This window comes from Podarcis raffonei, chromosome 10 (assembly GCF_027172205.1).
Source record: "Podarcis raffonei isolate rPodRaf1 chromosome 10, rPodRaf1.pri, whole genome shotgun sequence".
NCBI classification, from domain to species: Eukaryota; Metazoa; Chordata; class Lepidosauria; order Squamata; family Lacertidae; genus Podarcis; species Podarcis raffonei.
In genome coordinates, this window is record NC_070611.1 from 73,068,618 (window position 1) to 73,091,928 (window position 23,311).

General features: G+C 47.9%; 2 protein-coding genes across 2 annotated transcripts in view; one reads left to right on the forward strand and one right to left on the reverse strand.

The window, feature by feature from the left end:
• Nucleotides 1–11,581, forward strand: part of LOC128421657 (C-type lectin domain family 1 member A-like) — a 25,818-nt gene extending 14,237 nt beyond the window's left edge. The window contains exons 3-7 of the mRNA XM_053404690.1: nucleotides 1,996–2,082; nucleotides 4,344–4,442; nucleotides 6,808–6,962; nucleotides 7,956–8,098; nucleotides 11,287–11,581. Of these exons, the coding sequence (XP_053260665.1) occupies nucleotides 1,996–2,082; nucleotides 4,344–4,442; nucleotides 6,808–6,962; nucleotides 7,956–8,098; nucleotides 11,287–11,407 (605 nt within the window). The 3' untranslated portion in view covers nucleotides 11,408–11,581. The remainder of the gene's footprint in view (nucleotides 1–1,995; nucleotides 2,083–4,343; nucleotides 4,443–6,807; nucleotides 6,963–7,955; nucleotides 8,099–11,286) is intronic.
• Nucleotides 11,582–13,444: 1,863 nt separating this feature from the next.
• The window catches only part of LOC128421655 (C-type lectin domain family 4 member A-like), a 44,254-nt gene continuing 34,387 nt past the window's right edge, over nucleotides 13,445–23,311 (reverse strand). Inside the window, exons 7-9 of the mRNA XM_053404688.1 lie at nucleotides 20,942–21,093; nucleotides 16,206–16,318; nucleotides 13,445–13,832 (exon numbers count right to left, since the gene is read on the reverse strand). Coding sequence (XP_053260663.1) covers nucleotides 13,670–13,832; nucleotides 16,206–16,318; nucleotides 20,942–21,093 — 428 coding nt within the window. The 3' untranslated portion in view covers nucleotides 13,445–13,669. The remainder of the gene's footprint in view (nucleotides 13,833–16,205; nucleotides 16,319–20,941; nucleotides 21,094–23,311) is intronic.

Consider the following 23,311-nt stretch of genomic DNA (forward strand, 5'->3'; position numbering starts at 1 on the left):
CATTGACGCCGGCCGCCTTGAGCCAGTTGCAACCTCTCCGCCTCGCCTCCCTCTCTGGGTTGTTGCAAAGAATGGGCGAGGGAAGGGATCGTGTGCAACGCCTTCTGCGGATAAATGGAATGAAATAAAATTTTAGCTGTGATTTGTCAGGGAAAAAGGCAGAAAATAATAGTATTATTATTATTATTATTATTATTATTATTATTATTATTATTAATAGAAACTGTGAGAATGATCAGGAGAGAGTAAATCCTCAAAGGGAGTAGAACTCAGGTCAGAGTAAAAATCCTTAGGATTTCATTTTTTCCCCTTTTTATTTTATTAACATATAAAACACATACATATACATTTACACAATACACGTACACAACACACTACCTAACTTTCATAACATAAAACATACCTACATTACTCTATATAATACCTACCTATATCAATATACCTACTCCATATGGACACCCACCACGTGACTTGACTTCCAGCCGTTCTTGTTACGCTACTTTATTTTTCCAACTAGATTAAACGCATTTCATTATTTCTTTAATCTCTTCTTGTATCTTAACTTTACTCTCCTTTCACTCTAATCATTTTCTGGATTCACTCAGTATCTGTCAGAAATTCTACTTTTCCCACATAAATGTTGATGTACTCCTTAAAGATAGCCCACTCCTTATTCACTTTTTGTACCCATTATCTCCTCTTATCCTCCCTGTTAGTTCGGCAATATGGAAGTATTCCATCATTTTAGATAACCAGTCTGTTTTGGTTTGGATGCTGTTGCTTTTCTAAATTTTGGCAATCAATAACCTTGCCGCCGTAGTTGCATACATACCGTAAATATTGGTCTGACCATTCTTTTTATTTCCTCTGACATGATACCTAGGAGAAAGGATTCTGGTTTTTCCCCAAATGAAAATCTAAACATATTTTTCAGTTCATTATAGATATTTTCCCAGAATCCTACTATCTCTTTGCACTCCCACCACATATGTAGAAAGGTTCCTGCCCTGTTGTTGCATCTCCAACATACATTATAACAATTTTTGTACATTTTTGCCAATCTGGAAAAAATCCTTAGGATTTCAGTGTAAGGCTGCACAGTCTTTACCCAGCTACACGGGAGTAAGCTCCATCGAATATTGTGGGACTTACATTTGAGTTGACCTATAAAGGCTTGACAAGAAAGGAATCGACACTGCTAAGAAATGGTTGCCTCTTTGAAGCATCACAAATAAAGAATTTAAGGCGACCTTTTCCTTCAAAATTGTAGGAAGGGCTCTCGATCGGTGCAGGTATTTTATTTTCAGCATAAAGAGGACTCTCTTTTTTAAATAATATAATAAAATTTTATTTATTTTTGCGGGAGAAGCTTCCTGATGTAGAATAGGATGTCCCTATTTTCCTCGGAGAAATGTTGGAGGGTATGTAGCAGGGAGATGTTTATCACGGCCTATTGGAGCGCATTGGAGCCTTCCGTGCCCAGTATACCAGTGTGAGATACTGGGTTTTGTGTGCGTGCAAACTGGGCGGGTGGAACTGTCCCATTTGGAAACATGAGGTTGCATTTGACGGAAACGTGGGCTGATCCATCAGGGCTCTCCTCCTACTCAGATCTGTAAGCAGATGGGGCACCTCGTGAGTTACAACGCAGGGCATATGGCGGACCTGGGCATCAGGAAACCAAAACCATGCGCCATTTCTAGCTCTCTGTATGTTTAGGATGGGCCGAACCCGGAAACTTTGGAGCTCTTCCATCTAGCCCAGTGTTGCCAACTCAGACTTGCAGCAGAGGGGAGCATTTCACATCATATGCTGCCAGCTGCCAGGATCGAACTGGAGTCCTGCATGCAGCCCATGCGCTTGGCCGTATCTCCCTCCCTCGCCATATCTCGGCGGCTTGAGATGCCTGCGTACCTTCATTCTCAAGAGACCAATCTCCCTGGCAACCTGGGATTTCCTCCTCTCACACCTGTCTCTTTCCTTCCCATTTCCAAGACACCAGTTACTGGCGCTCGGCCACCTTTGGCGTCCTGCTCACCTCTGCCATTCTGGCCACGCTGGTGACACTTATGTGCTTCCAAGGTAAGCAAGCGAGAGGGAAGGGGCTGACCGAGTCCCTTTACCTTAAAGAAAAACACGAACCTCGTTTTTGTGTTGGCTTAAGACATGGGTAGGGGATGCGGGTGGTGCTGTGGGTTAAATCACAGAGCCTAGGACTTGCCGATCAGAAGGTCGGAGGTTCGAATCCCCGCGACGGAGTGAGCTCCCGTTGCTCGGTCCCTGCTCCTGCCACCCTAGCAGTCCGAAAGCACGTCAAAGTGCAAGTAGATAAATAGATACCGCTCCAGCGGGAAGGTAAACGGCGTTTCTGCTGTGGTTCATCAGAAGCGGCTTAGTCCTGCTGGGCACATGACCCGGAAGCTGTATGCCAGCTCCCTCAGCCAATAAAGCGAGATGAGTGCCGCTGCAACCCCAGAATCGTCCGCGACTGGACCTAATGGTCAGGGGTCCCTTTACCTTTACTTTAAGGCATGGGTAGGCAAACTAAGGCCCAGGGGCCGGATGCGGCCCAATCGCCTTCTCAATCCGGCCCACGGATGGTCCGGGAATCAGCATGTTTTTACATGAGTAGAATGTGTGCTTTTATTTCAAATGCATCTCTGGGTTATTTGTGGGCCACAGGAATTTGTTCATTCTTATTTTTTTCCAAAATATAGTCTGACCCCCCACAAGGTCTGAGGGACAGTGGACCAGCCCCCTGCTGAAAAAGTTTGCTGACCCCTGGCTTAAGGCATGGGTAGGGAAACTAAGGCCTGGGGGCCGGATCCAGCCCAATCGCCTTCTCAGTCCAGCCCACAGACGGTCGGGGAATCAGCGTGTTTTTACATGAGTAGAATGTGTCCTTTTATGTAAAATGCATCTCTGGGTTATTTGTGGGGCATAGGAATTCGTTCATTATTTCCCCCCCAAAAAAAATATTGTCCAGCCCCCCACAAGGGATTTAAATTAAATTTAACTTTTTTTTTAAAATGCACCAAGTAGGAATGGGATTGGGGCTGCTTCGATGGGAAGGGAGGCTTCACGCTGCCTAACCGAGAGCTACTTGCCCCCTATTGCTTTCACACAAGTAGGAATGGGATCGGGGCTGCTCCGACAGGCAGCGCAAAGCCTCCCTTCCCAGCTGAGGGACCCCAACCCAAGAAGCCATGCGCGCCTCCACGCCTCCTGCTCCTTCCCCTTTCGGAGGAGAAATAGAGGCGGCAACGGCTAGAGAGGTGCCGCCTGAGATGTTTCCCACAACAGAAAGGGACTTGGGCTCCTCCTGCGCCCACTTGCACACAGCCCCTCCCGGGAAAGGCCCTACCCGCAGTGAGTAATTCCCGACTCCTCAGCGAGGCTGCATCGCCACGTGGAGCTGCCCGAGCCGAAACGATTGCGCGCCCCACTGCTCACTCTGTCTGCAGCGCCAGGGCAATTGCCGGGCGCCGGTGGGCCGGGTTTAGAACCCTGGCGAGCCTGATCCAGTCCGGGAGCCGTAGTTTGCCGACCCCTGTTATAAACCGTGGGATCCTTCTGGGTCATCGGGGCACGGTTAGGTCATTGTTATGTACTGAGTTGAATAGGATCCAAAAGGCAGCAGTCTGATTGGTCCTAGAACAATAGGATTCAGAATGCAGTAGTCTGATTGGTCCTAGAACAATAGGATTCAGAATGCAGCTGTCTGATTGGTCCTAGAGCAATAGGGTCCAGAATGCAGCAGTCTGATTGGTCCTAGAACAATAGGATCCAGAATGCAGCAGTCTGATTGGTCCTGGAACAATAGGGTCCAGAATGCAGCAGTCTGATTGGTCCTGGAACAATAGGGTCCAGAATGCAGCAGTCTGATTGGTCCACAGGAGCCACCCAATCCAGCTCCAGGTGGAAGTGAATCTGCAACCAGATTGGCCTACAGGTGAATCCTGGAATTAGCCAATCACATGAGGCCCATTGTGTAAATAATGTATATAAAGCAGACATTCTGGGGGAATTTCCATTCCTCCTCACCACTATGAGCTGAATAAAGAGCATGAAATCCATACTTGACTCCGAGTATATTTCAGTCATCAAATGAACCAATGGGTTCAAAACCAGGGATGCTTCTTCACCATAGCTGTCAAGTATTCCCTTTTCTTCTGAGGAATCCTATTCAGAATAAGGGAATTTCCCTTAAGAAAGGGAAAATGTTGACAGCTATGTTTTTCACAGAGACAGCCTGTGCTTCTCAGGGGCTTTGTGAGAATGGCACGGATGAATTTGGGTCTTCAGTCCACTCAACCTGTCTTGTCTTTGGTTCTCTTTTGAAGTGGACAAGCTGTCGAAACAGGCCGAGAGTCACAAGGACGTGCTGGAGCTACAGATCATCATCCTGACTGAAATTCTGAGGCAGCTACAGATCGGCAAAGGTAGATGGGGGCATTGTTGTGTCTCCCCCTTCTCTTAAACCAGTTTATTCATTCGTTCATTTTAAAAAATAATAATAAATCGTATCACAGGAGAAACAACGGCCAAGGATTGCAAATGGGAAAAGTTTTTAGTAAGAAAGAAATTATTGGTGCCAGTTCTAGTGATTTGTCCATTTACAGATAGGGTGTAATATATAGGACACTCTGGACAGAATTGTTGTAATTTGCAGTAAAAGGAACCACAAGCCAACAAAGAACCGTGGAGATCTTCTGATCTCCTTGCACCTCCTGGAACCTCCAGCTATTGCAACGAACATCTCCAGGGCCGGATTTCGGTTTCATGAGGCCCTAAGCTCCTGAAGGTAATGGGGCCCTTTATATGTCCAGCTGTCCTTTGTCAACAACAAATTGTCACTGATTTTTGTGTGTTGAATAAATGCTATATGGTCATTGATGGACCTCATAGGTATCTCAAGCCATTTGCACATGACAAAAAATGTATTTTATCAAAGAAATGGTTGAATTGAAATACAATTAAGAAGATCGTGAAGCTGAGGCTCCAATACTTTGGCCACCTCATGAGAAGAGAAGACTCCCAGGAAAAGACCCTGATGTTGGGAAAGATGGAGGGCACAAGGAGAAGGGGAGAACAGAGGACGAGATGGTGGGACAGTGTTCTCGAAGCTACAAACATGAGTCTGACCAAACTGCGGGAGGCAGTGGAAGACAGGAGTGCCTGGCGTGCTCTGGTCCAGGGGGTCACGAAGAGGAGGACACGACTAAACAACAACAACATATTAATAGTGAAATACAAGTAAGAAGGAGTACAGTGGATGCTCAGGTTGCGAACGTGATCCATGCGGGATGCATGTTCGCAACCTGCAGCGGCGCATCTGCGCATGGGCTGGTTGCGATTTGGCACTTCTGCGCATGCACAAAGAGCAATTTAGTGCTTCTGCACATGCACGGCCGCTGAAGCCCAGAAGTAACTTGTTCCAGGGTTTGGCGTGTCTGTAACCCGAAAAAGCTCAACATGAAGCGTCTGTAACCCGTGGTATGGCTGTATATTAATAGTAAAATAATTACTAAGCTCTAACTGTATGTAGGTTTTATTTTATTTGTTTTTATCTTATATTTTGGAAATGTATGCTCAGTTTTTTTTTCATTAAATTTTTTGGGGGGGGCCCCCAAGAGAGCGGGGCCCTAAGCTATAGCTTGTTTAGCTTATACGTAAATCCGGCACTGCCTGTCACCCTTTTGGCCCATTTAGTTTTTTTTTTTTAATAAATGTTTATTGGAATTTTACAAAACATAGAAATCAAACAAACACATATATCAAAACAGAAAACAGAAAATACACACTTAATAAAGAAAAGAAAAAGAAAAAGAATCCACTTTTAAATTTCAAGGTTCTATATCCCTCTTTCCTGACCTCCTTGCATCTCCCTTTTTTGTATTCCTCTTTATTCCGTCAAATTCAGCAAATTCTAACCCTCTTTCAAACCTCGTTTATAATTATATATTCCCACTTATTATGTCTCTAATTTCTCTTATCTTGGTCCTTTACTCCACTTTATATACTTTGACATAATATTATTCTAGTCATACCCCCCTTCTCTTTTTTAAAATTCTTTTTTCATACCTCTTTTAACCATGTCCCAAATGCCATGTTACCTTCACATCCCACATCATTTTAACATTCAAACATTTTACAATATTTCTGTAGATAATCCTTGAACTTTTTCCAGTCCTCTTCCATCAACTCTTCTCCCAAGTCTCGGATTCTGCCGGTCATTTCTGCCATCTCCATGTAATCAATCACTTGCATCTGCCACTCTTCCACATTGGGCAAATCTTGTGTCTTCCAATATTTAGCGAGAAGTATTCTTGCTGCTGTTGTTGCGTACATAAAAAATGTTCTGTCTTTCTTTGGCACCAATTGGCCGACTATGCCCAAAAGGAAGGCCTCTGGTTTCTTTGGAAAGGTAAATTTAAATACCTTCTTCAGTTCATTATATATCATTTCCCAGTAAGCCTTAACCTTTGGGCATGTCCACCAAAGATGAAAGAATGTTCCCTCAGCTTCTTTACATTTCCAACACTTGTTGTCAGCCAGGTGATAAATTTTTGCAAGCGTAACTGGGGTCATGTACCACCTGTAAATCATTTTCATAATATTCTCCTTTAAGGCATTACATGCCGTAAACTTCATACCGGTGGTCCACAACTGCTCCCAGTCAGCAAACATAATGTTATGACCTATGTCCTGCGCCCACCTTTTGGCCCATTTAGGGATAGGGAAGGGGGATAAATGATACTTCTGTACAACTGTCAAGCTTTTCATGCACAACCACCCCCCCTTTAGCTATCAACTGCAGTGTGTGCAAGATGCAGTGGTTGCAGCACAAAGATTCCTGCTACCTTTTCCGAGAAAGGAAGATGGGCTGGCGTTCCAGCATGGGCTTCTGCAGAGACGAGTTCTCCTCCCTGGCCGCCATCCACAACGACACAGAACAGATGGTACTGGGGCTTGTCCGGTTCGCTGCCGGGATGGAGATGGGCAAGGCTCGATAGCTTCAGGGTCCCCCCCTCCCCATGCCTCACCCCCATATCACGTAGCAGTAGTTCAGCTGTGCCCCCACCATATACCGTATTTTTCGCTCTATAAGACACACGTTTTCCCCTCCTAAAAAGTAAGGGGAAATGTGTGTGCGTCTTACGGAGCGAATGCAGGCTGCGCAGCTTTCGCTGAAGCCAGGAGAGCAAGAGGGATCGGTGCGCACTGATCCCTCTTGCTTTCCTGGCTTCTCTTTGCTGGAGAGGCGCTGAGCAGAGAGGGAGAGAATATTTTTTTTCTTGTTCTCCTCCTCTAAAACTAGGTGCGTCTTATGGTCGGGTGCGTCTTATAGAGCGAAATATACAGTATTATACCTTTAAAGCAACCCATTTGATGACTGGACTGTGTCCTTAGAGAATAATCAGCGATTTTTTTAAAAAACAGAAACCCGATAGGTACTGTTACAAGTAAAAATACCAATCTCAAGGCCTGAAGCCCTAAACGGCCTCAGTCCAGTATATCTGAAGGAGCGTCTCCACCCCCATCGTTCTGCCCTGGACACTGGGGTCCAGCTCTGAGGGTCTTCTGGTGGTTCCCTCCCTGCGGGAAGCCAAGTTACAGGGAACCAGGCAGAGGGCCTTCTCGGTGGTGGCACCCGCCCTGTGGAACGCCCTCACTTCAGAGGTCAAGGAAATGGGAGCTCAAGAGGATCTCTGTGGGAGTGATCCGGCCCATGCCCAGTAAGCCTTGCCGACCCCTGCCTTATTGCTTTCTGCCATCCCATTGTTCCTCTCCTCCCGTTTTTTGCTGAGCTGGTTGCAAGGGAAGAGAGGCAGATTTCTCTTGCCGGGGTCTTGAACTGACAGCTCACATACTTGGGTTTTTGAAAATTAGGTTGAAAGGCAGTGGTGTATCTTCCCTCCTGAAGGCAGGGTGCTTGTGGCTTTGCCTTGCAGAACTTTCTGAGGTTTGAATCAAAGAAACATTTCCGCCAGCACCGTGGCAAGAATAAATACTACAAATTTTGGATGGGCCTGACGTACGACGTCGTCACGAAGCAATGGAAATGGGCAGATGGCTCTCTCTATGACCCCAAAATGTAAGTGACTCTGGCATCCCCTTACTCCCTAACTCATTTGTCACAAGATTGGGTACTCATTATTAAGCTATATTTCATCATCATCATCATTATATTTATGATTTTCAATTTTATACATTTCAGTACAGTGGTATCTTGGTTTAAGAACAGCCCTGTTTACTAACTATTTGGTATGCGAACTCAGCAAAACCGGAAGTAGTGTCCCGGTTTGCGAACAGTAGCCGAAAGGTGGAAAGGCACCAGCGGCGAGAGGCCTCATTAAGGAAAGCACACCTTTAACATGTTAAAAAGCGCGTTTTAATATTTCAAAACTCGACTTCCTTCCCTTTCTTTCTGTGGTTCCTTAATTATTATTTTTTATATTTTCTGTATATTTCAAATTAACTGAATTTGCTCATTTATTCATCTACTTTAAATATATACAGTGGTGCCTCACAAGACGAACGCCTCGCAAAATGAAAAACTCGCAAGACGAAAGAGTTTTCCGTTTTGGAGGTGCTTCGCAAAACGAATTTCCCTATGGGCTTGCTTCGCAAGAAGAAAGCCCATAGGGAAATCTCCGCCAGCCTTCAGAAGAGGTCCTGGACCTCTTCTGAAGGCCGGCGGGGGACAAAAGTCTTTGCTCCCCCCCGCCTGCCTTCCTGGGATAGCAGAGAAGCGCAGCGCGTTTCTCCGCTATCCCGACGGCTTTTGAAGGCAGGCGGGGGGGAGCAAAGACTTTGGCCCACCGCCGGCCTTCAGAAGAGGTCCTGGACCAGCATTTTCCGCCCGCCAGCATTTTCAGATCGCCCCGGGACAGCGGAGAAGTCTCCGCTGTCCCGGGGGCTTTTAAAATGCTGGCGGGCGGCAGCGCAGCGTTCACTGCCGCCCGCCAGCAGTTTCAGATCGCACCGGGGCAGCGGAGAAGTCTCCGCTGTCCTGGGGGCTTTTAAAATGCTGGCGGGCGGCAGCGCAGCGTTCGCTGCCGCCCGCCAGCAGTTTCAGATCGCCCCGGGGCAGCGGAGAAGTCTCTGCTGTCCCGGGGGCTTTTAAAATGCTGGCAGTCGGGAGGAAAGCCCTCCTGTCCCCGGAGCTTGCGGGGTGGGAGGTGGGGAGAAGGGCTTTTCTTCCCACCGCCAGCCTTCAGAACAGCCTTCTGAAGGCTGGCGGTGGGAAGAAAAGCCCTTGTCCCCCCCCCCCCAGCCTTCAGAAGAGGTCGAGGGACAGACTGTCCCCGGACCTGGTCTGAAGGCGGTTTCCATAGGAACGCATTGATTGATTTTCAATGCATTCCGATGGGAAACCGTGCTTCGCAAGACGAAAAACTCGCAAGAAGAAAAAACTTGCGGAACGAATTAATTGCGTCTTGCGAGGCACCACTGTACTCTTATAAAACTGGAGGTTATTACAATAATCCTGCCAGTGTTCTTATCTGTTTACAGTTTACAGTGGTACTTTGGTTCCCAAACAGAATCCGTTCCGGGAGTCCGTTCGCCTCCCCAAACCGTACAAAAACCAAGGCATGGCTTCCGATTGGCTTCAGGAGCTTCCTGCACTCAAACGGAAGCCGCGTCGGATGTTCGGCTTCCACAAATCGTTCGCAAACCGGAACACTTACTTGCGGCACTCGAGAGCCGATTTGTTCAGGAAATAAGCCGTCCGAGAACCACTGTACTTGTAAATATTCAATAAACCATGGAGGGGCAGTGGGAGGAGGCAGGCTCCGTGCAAAGTGGTGGAGAAGGAGGGAGGGGTGCTGGAGGAGGCAACAGTTGCAGTGTGTAGCCTCAAGCGCGGGGATCTTTCAAGGTAGAGTGGACAGGGGGAGCAATGATAGAGTCACGTCTATTACCGTATTTTTCGCTGCATAAGACGCACCAGACCATAAGACGCGCCTAGTTTTTGGAAGAGGAAAACAAGAAAAAAATATATATTCTGAATCCTAGAAGCCAGGAGAGCAAGTGGGATCGCTGTGCACTGATCCAGCTGGCAGCCCTGGCTTATGGGATAGCCGCATGCAGCCAATCCCGGACTGGGGAGGCTGCGTGCGGCTAAGCAAGAAGCCAGGACAGTCAGGGGGATCGCAGCGCAGCGATCTCGCTGGCTGTCCTGGCTTCTTGCTTGGCTGTGCGCAGCCTCTCCTGGGCAATGGGAGCCCCCAAGAGCCGCGCTCCCTTTAAAGAGCACACGGAGCGTGTGTGCAGCAAGAACCGCACACATGCTCCACGCGGCTCTTTAAAGGGAGCACTGAGCAGAGCCTCCTGCCTGCATTCGCTCCATCAGTCGCACACACATTTCCCCTTACTTTTTAGGAGGGGAAAAGTGCGTCTTATAGAGCGGAAAATACGGTATGTGCAGAGCTTGGGATGCAAGCACACACCACGCAGCTGAGGAGGTGGTGTGTTGCGAAGCCAGCGGAGAGAGCTCTGGACCGCGGGAAAACACCCGAAGCCTTCCCGCCTCCGACGGGCGCTGGAGGTGCGCAGGCACCAAGCCCCCGGTCTGCCTCGCTTACCTCCCCGCTCTCCCCTCCCCGGACTCTCCCCGGACTCTCCGCCTAGCGTCCTCCACTGCTTGGCGCCCTGGCTTGCCGCTCCACTACGCCCAGTGGTAAAGACGGCCCTGCGTAGAAATAAAAGGCTGTCCACAATATCTTTGCTTAGTTTTATTTTCAGAAACGTAACTGTCAAAAACTGCAAGCCATCACTTGTGCATAAATTACGGAACATGCCGAACTGGCAAAATTAACAGATAAATTACATGAAAAGGATAACAAAGACTTTAATAATAATAATAATAATAATAATTTTATTTATACCCCGCCCTCCCCAGCCAAGACAGGGGAACCATTTACAAGATATATGAAGAAGCAACGTAAAGAATTGGACTCATTGGCAGGGTTTGACTAAATGAACACAATTGTATATAACAAAAAGTAAGATTATATGGATTGGGAAAATTTTGGGAAACAACACACAGGGTGAGTAATATGGAAATAAAACAAAATGGGAATATGGAAAATTGTTAGAGAAATGTTGTTAGAGGATGTATACATGGAAAAACCAATTAATGTATATATATTTTTTTTAAAAAGAGAGAGACCACAGGTGTGCAGCTAAGTAGGTCAAACTGCAAACATGCACCTCTGAGTAGCACCATTGACCTTAAGATAAAGAAAAACCGACATCTTCTCCCTTTCTGTGTTGCAGGCATGGAAAGCTGCCTCCCAAGGGCTGCGCCTACCTCCAAAACGGATTGCTTTTCTCCCAGGAGTGTGAGGAATTGGCTTACGTCATGTGTCAGACGGCGCTTCGGTTTGGCTGGAGTTGAGCAGCTGTGGAAGAGGAGAAGGAGGCGCAGAAGCAAGTGTGGGTATGTGGTTGTGATCCCAACATGTCGTCGGATCAGGACCCCCTCCTCTCCCCCATCTCACGGCAGTGTTGTGGCCGTTTCCCTTCAGAAGTCCCCAGAACGTTAAAGTAAATAAATTTTCATTTCTCAGAATGTCTTGAGACTATTGATTCCCCCCCCCCCCATTATTTTTTATTGTTTTTCCACATGTTTACAAATCGGTCCAAATTATTTAAATTTAATACAATTTCTTTTTAAAAAATCAGGTTTTCCGCTCCTGTTGCAAACCTACGTCCATTACTTCCTGATGTAGCGACTTCATTCTTCTTTAATAATAATAATAATAATAAATTTTCTTTATACCCCGCCCTTCCCGGTTCAGGAAACCGGGCTCAGGGCGGCTAACAACAAATTGAAAACACTTAATTGATGCAACAAGAAACAGCATAAAATACAGTATAAAATGTGAGTAACGATAAATTTAGAATTCAAAAATCAATTTAGGGGGTAAATCCATCCAATAAACATTAGATGATCACCAGGGCTAGCTGGCTAATTTAGTCCTATTTGGGCCAACGAGGAGACCAGGGGAGAATTAGCTGTGGGATCCCAGAGCGAGTGATCTTCATAAAAGGGGAGGGGGAGGGAAGGAAGGGGAATAAGAGATCATGCTAAGTTCATATTGAAAGCCAGGTGGAATAGCTTTGTCTTACAGGCCCGATAGAAGGAGGTTAAATCCTGCAGGGCCCTGGTTTCATGGGACAGAGCATTCCACCAGGTCGGAGCCATCACTGAGAAGGCCCTGGCCCTGGTGGAGGATAGTCTGACTTCCTTAGGGCCTGGGACCTCTAAACTGTGATTATTCATGGACCCCAAGGTCCTCTGCAGGGCAGACCAGGAGAGGTGGTCCGTAATACTGAGGAGATTTCACCCCTCCCATATCCACGAATCTCCTGATGAATCTGCTGGGGCCTGATCCTGAAGAGTCCCTGAAGAGACCTGAGTACTCACAGGAGGAGTGGTCGCCTTCAGGCGAGACAGGGAGGTGAGTTGCCGGGGGACCAGGACCGGCCATTACCCCGACAAAGATAAAAGGCTACTGGACCCCGCCCCAGGTTGTGGGAGCAATGTTGCTGTTTGCCAGAACCTGCCTGATTCTGTGCCTGACCTTGCCTGGTTTCCTTCCTCATGTCCTGCCTTGGCCCCATTGGACTGACTCCTAGCGGAACCCTTGGATTCTGGACCGGACCTGGACTGCGTTACTCGGGTTACCCCCCGGGCTCAGCACATCCAGATAGGGGCTGCTTTAAATGGCGGCCGTTCGAGGGGGCGCTCAGCCAACCATGGCTCCTGTCTTACGAGTAGCAGGGGCTGGCGGTGGCGGTGGTGGAGGGATGATGAGCAGTGCACGAAAGGGCTCTGGAGAGGGGCTGGAACCCACAAAGCCTAGACCCCTTCCTCCTCTAGGCAGGGCGGGGAGAAGCCAGGAGGAGGGAGGGAGGAGGCGCTGCCGCTGTGTGTGTGTGGAGAATGATGAATCTCGAACAATCAGAATCAGATCCACGCAGTGATTCCCGGACTGTCCGCGAGCCAGATCCAGAAGGCAATTGGGCCAGATCCGGCCCCCGGGCCTTAAGTTTGCTGACCCATGGGTTAGGCTGAGAGCCAGGGACTGGCCCCTCAAGGTCACCCTGTCAGCTTCAAGGCCCAGTGGGGCTCCGAACACTGGTCTCTCCCAGGTCCTAGCCCAACCCTCTCACCACTACACCACACTCTCTCGCCTTTCGATGGATCTTAAAAGGGCGTCTTGTCCAGATTAGGAACACGTGCTACGCCACAGTGGAGAGACACTCCTTTATTTATTTCAACGAAGAGGTTTGGTGGGGAACTTCAAAGAGCATTTCTCCTCCTTTCCTGCTACATGACATTTCCAGATAAATATTTTTTAAAAATATTATTATTCGTGGTGCTCGTGAGGAAACTCCCCCAAAGATGGAAAACTGGGAAAGGAGAACGTGAGGAGGCAAATGGTTTTATTTTGGGTCTTCATCATCTGCATCTTTGAGGGGTTCAAAATAAGGTCTCCCAATTTAGGGAAGCAACATTATTGATAAGGTGTGAGAGCCAGAAAGCGGAGTGGATTCCTTCCCCGTCTCTCTGCGTCTGCTAGCTGACTGGGTTATCCTTTGTTTTCTTGGGATGAAATGGTCCTCTGTCCATTTTTTCCTTCTTGTGTAGAGCTTAAGGCAAATAGATTGAGTCTGGGAACATCACACAAACTGGGCTTCTTTGATCAGTGCAGTCTGCATCTTCCCAGCAGAGGCCTGGAGTGTTGCATTCATTGAGAACTTCAACACATTCTTCCAGTACTGGCCCAGGGATCTTGCTTAATTCATTCCAGTAACTGAAAAGAAGAGGCAACGTTCGTCAGTGCAGATTGCAATCCTACTTTGGTTCTGTTCTGTACACCGTAACAAAATTTCTCAGCAATTTGATGCGTCCCGCCTCTGTGTCCAGCTACTTTCAAACTACCACACCTGTGTCCAGTTCTGGGTGCCACAACTACATTCCAGGAAGTTTTGTTCATGGGATTTGCAAGTGAAAAGACAATTGGAAAGCTTCCTTGCAGAGAAATATCTGAGGCCCTTTGAGGAGAGTCCAGATGGCTTCAGGATTGCCCTCCTGTACTATTTCAGACCTGTGGCTTATCTGCTTATGTATGTGTGTTTGCCTTGCACATTTATGAGCATTTTCTGTATTCTATGGAGGCACAAGTCAATTCTGTGTCCAGGGCAGCTGTTTACCATCTGGTACCCAGGCCGAGACCCTCCCTGCCCGTGGACTGCCTCGCCAGAGTGGTGCATGCTCTGGTTATCTTCCGCTTGGACTACTGCAATGTGCTCTATGTGGGGCTACCTTTGAAGGTGACCCGGAAACTACAATTAATCCAGAATGTGGCAAGGGTCTTGAATCAGTCCTACATTGGCTCCCAATACATTTCCGGACACAATTCAAAGTGTTGGTGCTGACCTTTAAAGCCCTAAACGGCCTCGGTCCAGAATACCTGAAGGAGCGTCTCCACCCCCATCGTTCTGCCTGGACACTGAGATCCAGCACCGAGGGCCTTCTGGCGGTTCCCTCACTGCAAGAATCCAAGTTACAAGGAACTCGCATCCACCTTCTGTGATAAGAATTTTAAGGTCTCAAATATAGATGAAATGTTCATAAATGTACCAACCAAACACATACATAGATCAGCACAGGAAGACCAACCTGAAACCATTTTGATTCCCAAACTGACCAAATGTTTCTTCTGCAAGGTCAAAGGAAAATGGAGAAACCTCGCCATTGGCTTTTCCTTCACAAATCCTGTCTTAAGGGCACATTTAAGGTATGAATAGGGTGTGAGGCTGTGACCTGGCTCAGGAACTAAGTATTTATCATTGCAAAAGACTGGCCAGGCTCCCCAGGCAACCCAATCAAGTGACCATTAAACAGGTAACCTGGCAGACAGGAGGTAAACAAAGCACTCAGATTTCTGATGTAGACCGCCCTTTCTGTGATGTAGGTATGATGTTTCTGGGGGTGGTCTTGGACTCCAGGGAGGGAATTTAAAATGTCTATATAAGGGCAGGCACACTTTTGTTCTGGGTTCCTCCTCCCTCCTACGTGTGGTGAGTGAGGACCCTGTTGCAACAGATCAATAAAGATCAGGCTTACTAGCTGCTTTGCTTCTCAATATTCTCTGGTTGGCCTCTGTTATTTTCTCCTACCAAAAGGGAACCTACGTAAGGACTCTATATGGGCTCTTGGGTACCCCATAAGGGGAAAAAGGGCAGATTTTTGTTTACAAAACTTCCAAGCACCTTGCGTAGTAGGCCTATCCAAACAGGAATGCCTAGAATGGCTGGTGAATTGTGCTGCGAAATTCGGACAAGACCAAAATTCGAAGCACGATTGTGTTTCGGTCTGTGCATTGACTGGAAGAAGCGTTTGGATTTGATAGCCCGCTTTATCACTACGCAGGTGGTGCTGTGGGTAAAAGCCTCAGTGCCTATGACTTGCTGATCGAAAGGTTGGCGGTTTGAATCCCCGCGGCAGGGTGCGCTCCCGTCGCTCGGTCCCAGCGCCTGCCAACCTAGCAGTTCGAAAGCACCCCTAAGTGCAAGTAGATAAATAGGGACCGCTTACTAGCGGGAAGGTAAACGGCGTTCCGTGTGCTGCGCTGGCTCGTCAGATGCAGCTTGTCACGCTGGCCACGTGACCCGGAAGTGTCTGTGGACAGCGCTGGCTCCCGGCCTCTAGAGTGAGATGAGTGCACAACCCTAGAGTCTGTCAGGACTGGCCCGTATGGGCAGGGGTACCTTTACCTTTACCTTTTTAGCACTACCCGAAGGAGTCTCAAAGCGGCAAACATTCTCCTTTCCCTTCCTCCCGCACAACAAACACTCTGTGAGGTGAGTGGGGCTGAGAGACTTCAGAGAAGTGTGACTGGCCCAAGGTCACCCAGTAGCTGCATGTGGAGGAGCAGGGAAGCGAACCCGGTTCACCAGATTACGAGTCTACCGCTCTTAACCACTACACCACACTGGAGGTGTGAACAAGGTAGCTTCTCGTCAGAATGCCAAGAGAACCTCGTTTTCTGAGTCTGCCCTATTCCCGCTTCTTGTGAAGTTAAAGTCGGGGAAAGGCAACCTTCCGTAAGCTGCTTTCAGGGTGGGAAGGAGAAAACACCGAAGAGTTTCTTTACGGTATAGAGGTTTCTCCAGACACTTGCCTGCTATTTGCATTGTACGGTGTCCCATCAAGCCATCTCCATGTGAGGCCGTCCTTTTTGAGCCCAATCCACACTCCCTTACTCGACTCCTTGGCAATTGTCTCAATGAATAGCTGCAAGAGAGACAAACAGGAGGCCTGACTGGGACGAAGGACCCTTCCGGGAGGAGTGTTCATCAATTTTCTGGCAGAAAGCTCACACAGGAGTGGGGTAGCTGTGCTTTACAGTGGTACCTCTGGTTGCGAACAGGATCCGTTCTGGAGGCCCGTTTGCAACATGAAAAGAGCACAACCCACGAAGAAATAAAGAAAATATTAAGAATATAATATCATAAAAGGCCAGAGGCATTCCTTTTAGGAATTTTAAATGACGATATTCCAAAAGACAAAACTAAATTTTTCTTATGCGCAACATCTGCAGCAAGAATCCTGGTGGCTAAGTACTGGAAAGGGAATCAGTTACCCACTAGGGGAGAATGGCTATGTAAGCTCTCAGAATACTTAGAATTAGCCAAATTGACAGACGTAATGAGACAAAAACCAAAAAGCGAAGTAAAAAAAAGGAATGGGAGTGCCTAAATGAATACCTCAAAAGTCAAGCTTCGAGGGCAGAAATCTGGCTGAGTCTGGAATAACCTTGTGAAGTGAAAGGATATGAAAGAAGGATTTATATCTAGATGTTAGGATAGAGATGATAAAGAAAACAGGAAAACAGGAAGACACAATGAGAGATAAAGGAGGTGCTGTGGGATTGGTGGAAGTCAATGTCTTGTTGTTTTAGTGTTTATAATATTAACTTGTAAGATGGTTTTTTTTGTTTTTTGTTTGTTGTTGCTTTCTTTAGTTTTTGAATGTTGATTTTAGTGTGTTGTGTATTGTTATTTTTTGATATCTTTCGTGTTGTTGCTGTTTGGAAAATACTAATAAAATTTATTAATTTTTTTTTAAAAAAGAAAAGAGCACAACCCGCAGCAGCACATCTGCGCATGCGTGGGTTGGGATTCGCTGCTTCTGTGCATGCGTGTGACGTCATTTTGAGCATCTGCGCATGCGCAAGTGGCAAAACCCGGAAGTAACCCTTTCTGGTACTTCCGGGTCGCCGTGGGACGTAACCTGAAAGAACGTAACATGAAGCAGACGTAACATGAGGTATGACTGTACTGAGTCAGACCCTACACTGGCAGGAAGCCACGCCTCTCCAGGGTTTCAGAAAACGTTCCCAGCCCTACCTAAAGATGCCGTCAGGGAATGAACTGGGCATCTTCTGTTTGCAAGGTATGTTCTCCACCAATTGATCTACACCCCTGGCCACGCAAGGGCAGATGAAACCCTGGCTTCATTGAGCATGCGTTCAGATTTGTCCAGTGGCATAGCGTGGTGGTGGTGGTGGAACGGGATGACAAAATTGTTGTTGTTGTTTAGTCGTTTAGTTGTGTCCGACTCTTCGTGACCGCCGGGACCAGAGCACACCAGGCACTCCTGTCTTCCACTGCCTCCCGCAGTTTGGTCAAACTCATGTTGGTAGCTTGGAGAACACTGTCCCACCATCTCATCCTCTGTCATCCCCTTCTCCTTGCGCCCTCCATCTTTCCCAACATCAGGGTCTTTTCCAGGGAGTCTTCTCTTCTCGTGAGGTGGCCAAAGTCTTGGAGCCTCAGCTTCACGATCTGTCCTTCCAGTGAGCCCTCAGGGTTGATTTCCTTCAGAATGGATCGGTTTGATCTTCTTGCAGTCCATGGGACTCTCAAGAGTCTCCTCCAACACCATAATTCAAAAGCATCAATTCTTCGGCGATCAGCCTTCTTTATGGTCCAGCTCTTACTTCCATACATCACTACTGACAAAATTATTAGGGATGCAAAATATCAACGCCTGGTGCTGCCGCAATGCAGCTGCGCTCTTCCGTCGCTGGACTCTGTTGAAAACAGCTTCTCCATGAGATCAGGAAGTGAACCTCTCCAGACCAATGGAACGATTCTTCTTTTCTTATCTCTGCGCCTGCGATCTCTTGGGTGATGTGGGCGTCATTAGGCAGCCGATTACACACACACATACTCTGTCCGTTTCCCTCCATAGCCCCGGGCTCTGGCAACCCACGCTACACCACTGGAATTGTCTGCAGGATAGCAAGTCCATTCCCAACTAGCCAGAAACTGACCAGCACTTAGCTGTGATGGTTGCGGGTTTATTTTAGCCTGCTGTGGGCTTGAAACACTTCTGCAAAGCAATGGACTTCCTTCATTGAATGGCACTAACAGGGCTCTGCATTTTTTCTTAAAATCTGAAAGCTGGATAAAGCAGTAGAGGAAGGCAGTCGAGTATTTCCTGCTTCTCGAGACAGCATTCAGTTCCATCTCCAGCTAAATTTGGCTTGTGACTGCTGCACAGATGCTCAAAATGGTTCTGAGTGCAAGTGGGAAGATTCTCAAGGGACCATGTGATCCCAAAGAGAAGATTCAGATGTTCTCCCCCCCCCCAAAGATGCATAGCTGTCAACCGCCCCTTATTTGGCGGGAAACTCCCTTATCCCAGTGCCGTGTCCCACTGCTGTCCCTTATTGATGATGTCCCTTAAATTTCCTGAGTTTCAAAGGAAGCAGCTCCTCTCCCTCCCTCCCTGCCGGCCAGGGAGGAGGGAGGCTCCAACTGTGTTGCTTGGCTGCGTTGCTCACCGCATAAGGAGTCTAAGAACGACTGGGGGGTGGAGCTTGCATGCCTTGTGCCGATCAAATTGGCCACGTTGCCTGGGGACTCGCCTTTGCTCAGCGCTTCTCAGCGGAGAGGTGACGGTGGTTTTCCTTGCTGCATCCCCTTTGCCGGGTTGCTGCGCTGTGGGAACCAACGCTTGAGGCTTCGTTTGGCTGCTGGCTGGGCTTTCCGCCTTTGGCTTGGAGGGGCTCAGAAGTTGAACATAGCTGTGTTCTGAAAATCCCTTATTTTGGCTGCTGATTCCCTTATTTTTGAGGCTGCTGGTCCCTTATTTTCAAATCTGTAAGTTGACAGCTATGCAAAGGTGCCAACTCTACAGGGCCCTGGTCTCTTTGTGCACCCAATAAAATATTTACTCCCCCCACCCATATTTTCTCCTCCCCTCCATTCCGTCCTCCTTCCCTCGGGCAATCCCCCACCAAGCCGGGTACCGCTCTACTTTCCTGGGTTGAGTCCTGGCTTTTGGCACCATTTCTGAGTGTGTCTGAGCTGGAACAGCCAGGGAAAGGCAGGCAGGCACCCAGGAGGAATGGCTGACCACTAGGAGTGGGCGAACGGGCAGTGGGTGAGCAGGCAGAAACTTCTTGCATGTGGGTGAGGGGCAAGAGTCGGGCAGAGGAGACAGGGAGGCCTGCACACAGTTGTGCATGGCAGAGGAAGTGTGGAGAGGTGGGTTGGGGGTGGGATTTGAGGTTTGCCTTTAAATCTCCCTCTGCTAAGTACGTAGGCAAGACTTCGCCATGAGTCTTTACAAAGACTCGGCTGCTCCTTTTGCGACATTTCCCTGGCAAACTAACTTGCCGATTCATAAACCCAAGAAAAAAGCCCACCAAGAACTCTGGCCAATATCAGTTTCAGCAGTGGGAGGGGTCCCTACCCGCAAATCAATAATCAACTGTAACAAAAACTAATCCATTCAAAAGTATGTATTCTGACAAGGATAACAAACTCAAATAGAGATGTGAAGGTCTTAGTTTCAATCACTGAGCAGAAGTCAGAAGTCTGCTCAGATTGAAACTAAGACCACCACATCAAATCTGACTATTGACTAACATGAACTTATCTTTACTCATAAACTCTTATCTCTAATTCAGTAACGAATTATTGTGCTATACATATCCTTATGAGTTTGAGTTGTAATCTCTGTTTGGGTTTATAATCTCTATTTGAGTTTGTAATCCTTGTCAGAATACATACTTTTGAATGGATTAGTGTTTGTTACAATTGATTATTGATTTGCGAGTAGGGACCCCTCCCACTGCTGAAACTGATATTGGCCTGAGTTCTCGGTGTGCTTTTTTCTTGGTATATATAATAACAAGAACTCCAACTTATTTAACGATTCGTAAACCCAAACTGCTTTCTGATTATTTCCACAAGGTGTAGATCAAGGGTCTCCACACTAAGGCCTGCAGGCTGGATAAGGCCCTAGGGACTCGTTTATTTGGCCCGCGGCGACCCCCGCCCCCCGCTGTCCACTCTTACTGGTGCTGCGCTGCGCAGCCGCCCACTTCTGGGTCGGAGGAGCACTGAAAATAGCTTGTGCGCATGCGCAAGCATTGTGTGCATGTGCAAGCATTATTTCCGGTGCACATCTGGGTCGGAGGAGGCCCGTGCACATGCGCACAAGCTATTTCCGGTGCTCCCCTGACCCGGAAGTGCGCCGGAAATAGCGTGTGCGCACGATTATGGGCACATGCTCCCCTGCCCTCTGGCTTGCCGCAAGATGGGCTCTGGAGACACCAGCCTGAGGCACAGTAAGTTTGCTGACCCCTGGTGTAGAGCATTTTTGCAAAAGAGCTTCACGTATTGACTTGGTTTCCTTCCACCTGTGATCCTGTCATGCGTGATTTAGTTGAGATTCCTGCATTGCAGGGGGTTGGAAACTAGACGGACCTTAGGACCCCTCCCGGCTATAACAAATGTCCATTTGCAGAAAAAAAAATGGTGGACATTTGTCCTGTTCCAGCGGTCCACAGTGGGTTTACCTGGGGAGAGCGAACATGTGGATCGCGGTCCTCAAACTTACCTCCTCTTCCTTCGTGACAATGGTGGGCAGTATTGTCCTTAATTTCTCACATTCACTCTGAGCGAAATCAAAACCCATCGGGTGCGAGATGAGGTAAAAGAGCCGGCCTTTGAAGGGCTGCCACCCGCCGTTGATCAGTTTAATTATGTTGTCTTGCGAGGAGAACCAGAAGCATGCAGGAGAGAGACAGAAAGAAGGATATGTGTTATAAACTAGCCGGTCCATCTGTTTAACAACAACAACAACAACAACAACAACAACAACAACAACAACAACAACAACATAATAATAATTTATTTTTATTATTTATACCCCGCCCATCTGGCTGGGCTTCCCAGCCACTCTGGGCAGCTTCCAACCAAATATTAAAATACCATAATGCATCAAACATTAAAAGCTTCCCTAACTAGGGCTGCCTTCAGATGTCTTCTAAAAGTCTGGTAGTTGTTCTTCTCTTTGACATCTGACGGGAGGGCGTTCCACAGGGCGGGCGCCACCACCGAGAAGGCCCTCTGCCTGGTTCCCTGTAACTTGGCTTCTCGCTGGGAGGGAACCACCAGAAGGCCCTTGGTGCTGGACCTCAGTGTCCGGGCTGAACGATGGGGATGGAGACGCTCCATCAAGTATACTGGACCGAGGCTGTTTAGGGCTTGAAAGACCAGCACATTGAATTGTGCTCGGAAACGTACTGGGAGCCAATGTAGGTCTTTCAAGACTGGTGTTATGTGGTCTTGGTGGCCATTCCCAGTCACCAGTCTAGCTGCCGCATTCTGGATTAAGGTGAGGGTCTTTGAATGAATGATGCCAATCTTCGTGTGTGTGTGCCAGTGCTTATGTTACTGTGCCAGCAGCCGGATTGGGAAGAGTACTGGAAAATCATCAAAAGTTCCTTTGCGGGAGCCGATGTGGTGTAACGGTTGGAGTGTTGGGCTAAGGCATGAGATGAGAAAGCTGGGTTCGAATCCCCACGCAGACATGAAGCTCATGGGGAGACCTTGGAGTCAGTGGCCGCCTTTCTTGGCCTGGCCTAAATTGTAGGGTTGTTGTGAAGATGAAATGGGGAGGGGTGAACCAAGTACACCCCCTTGATAAGGAGACATACAAATAAGTACAGTGGTACCTCGGGTTACATACACTTCAAGTTACATACGCTTCAGGTTACAGACTCCGCTAACCCAGAAATAATACCTCGGGTTAAGAACTTTGCTTCAGGATGAGAACAGAAATCGTGCTCCGGTGGCAGCAAGAGGCCCCATTAGCTAAAGTGGTGCTTCAGGTTAAGAACAGTTTCAGGTTAAGAACGGACGTCCAGAACGAATTAAGTACTTAACCCGAGGTACCACTGTAAAATGAAATGCTAAAGTATGGAATGTTTAAGTTATAGGTTTATTGCACATCAAAGGTAATCTTTGTGTTATAAGAATTCTCAGGTCCCCAATATAAAATAAGCATTCACAAATGTACGAGGCAAACGCATACATAAGTATATAAACCAGGTGTCTGTAATAGTACAGGAGAACAATCCTGAAGCCATTTTGACTCTCCCAGTCACCTCAAATATTTCTCTGCAAGGAGGAAGGAAATGGGAAATTGTCTTTTGTCTTTTGCTTACTTGACTTAAGGTTGTATTTGCGTGGACAGGCGGAGTCCCCAGATCACCCGCGGTCCCCCCGTCATGCGGAATAACGACTCGAGACAACGTGCTATGGGATTAAATTGGCCACAACTTTATTGAATTTCAAATGTGGGTAGACCTTGGCTCAGGCATTGGGCGTTCTCCCTCCCCAGTCCCCAGCCGGGGACCTAGGGAGCATCAGGGTTATCCAGTGTGTGTGTGGGGGGGATGGGCCGGCTCTGGAGAACATATGTTCAAGCAGAGACAGCTGCCCCCGTTACACCGCCGCCGCAGGGGAGAGCAATGACGACCTTTCGGCGCACGGCCAAAGCCTCCCTTCAGAAACCCTTTTAACGGGGAACCCTGGTATCGGCGCCGCAAAGAGGAAGATGGACTAAAGGATTCCGCCCAAGGCCTGATACCGCCAAAGTTGTGACGTTTTGCTACGGGAAAGGCGAAACCTGCCAATGCAGGGAAATTCCTTTCCGGCCCTTTAACAGCGACCTTACGTAGCAGCGCCCGCATACCTGTGAAGAAAAGTTAACCTGCGAAACCTGTGAAGAAAAGTTAACCTTCAAAATAAGACATTAACTGAGGGTGGGTAGGGTGGGAGAAGCTCTGGAGCCAAGTGAGGATTACCAGGTAAGATCCTCCCTCTATTGTGTGGGCAGGTAATCCCTCCCCTCCCCTACCTGGACTGGTCTCCTTGGCAACGCTTCCCCCAGGTGGGATTGGGCAAATGGCTGAGGTAGGCG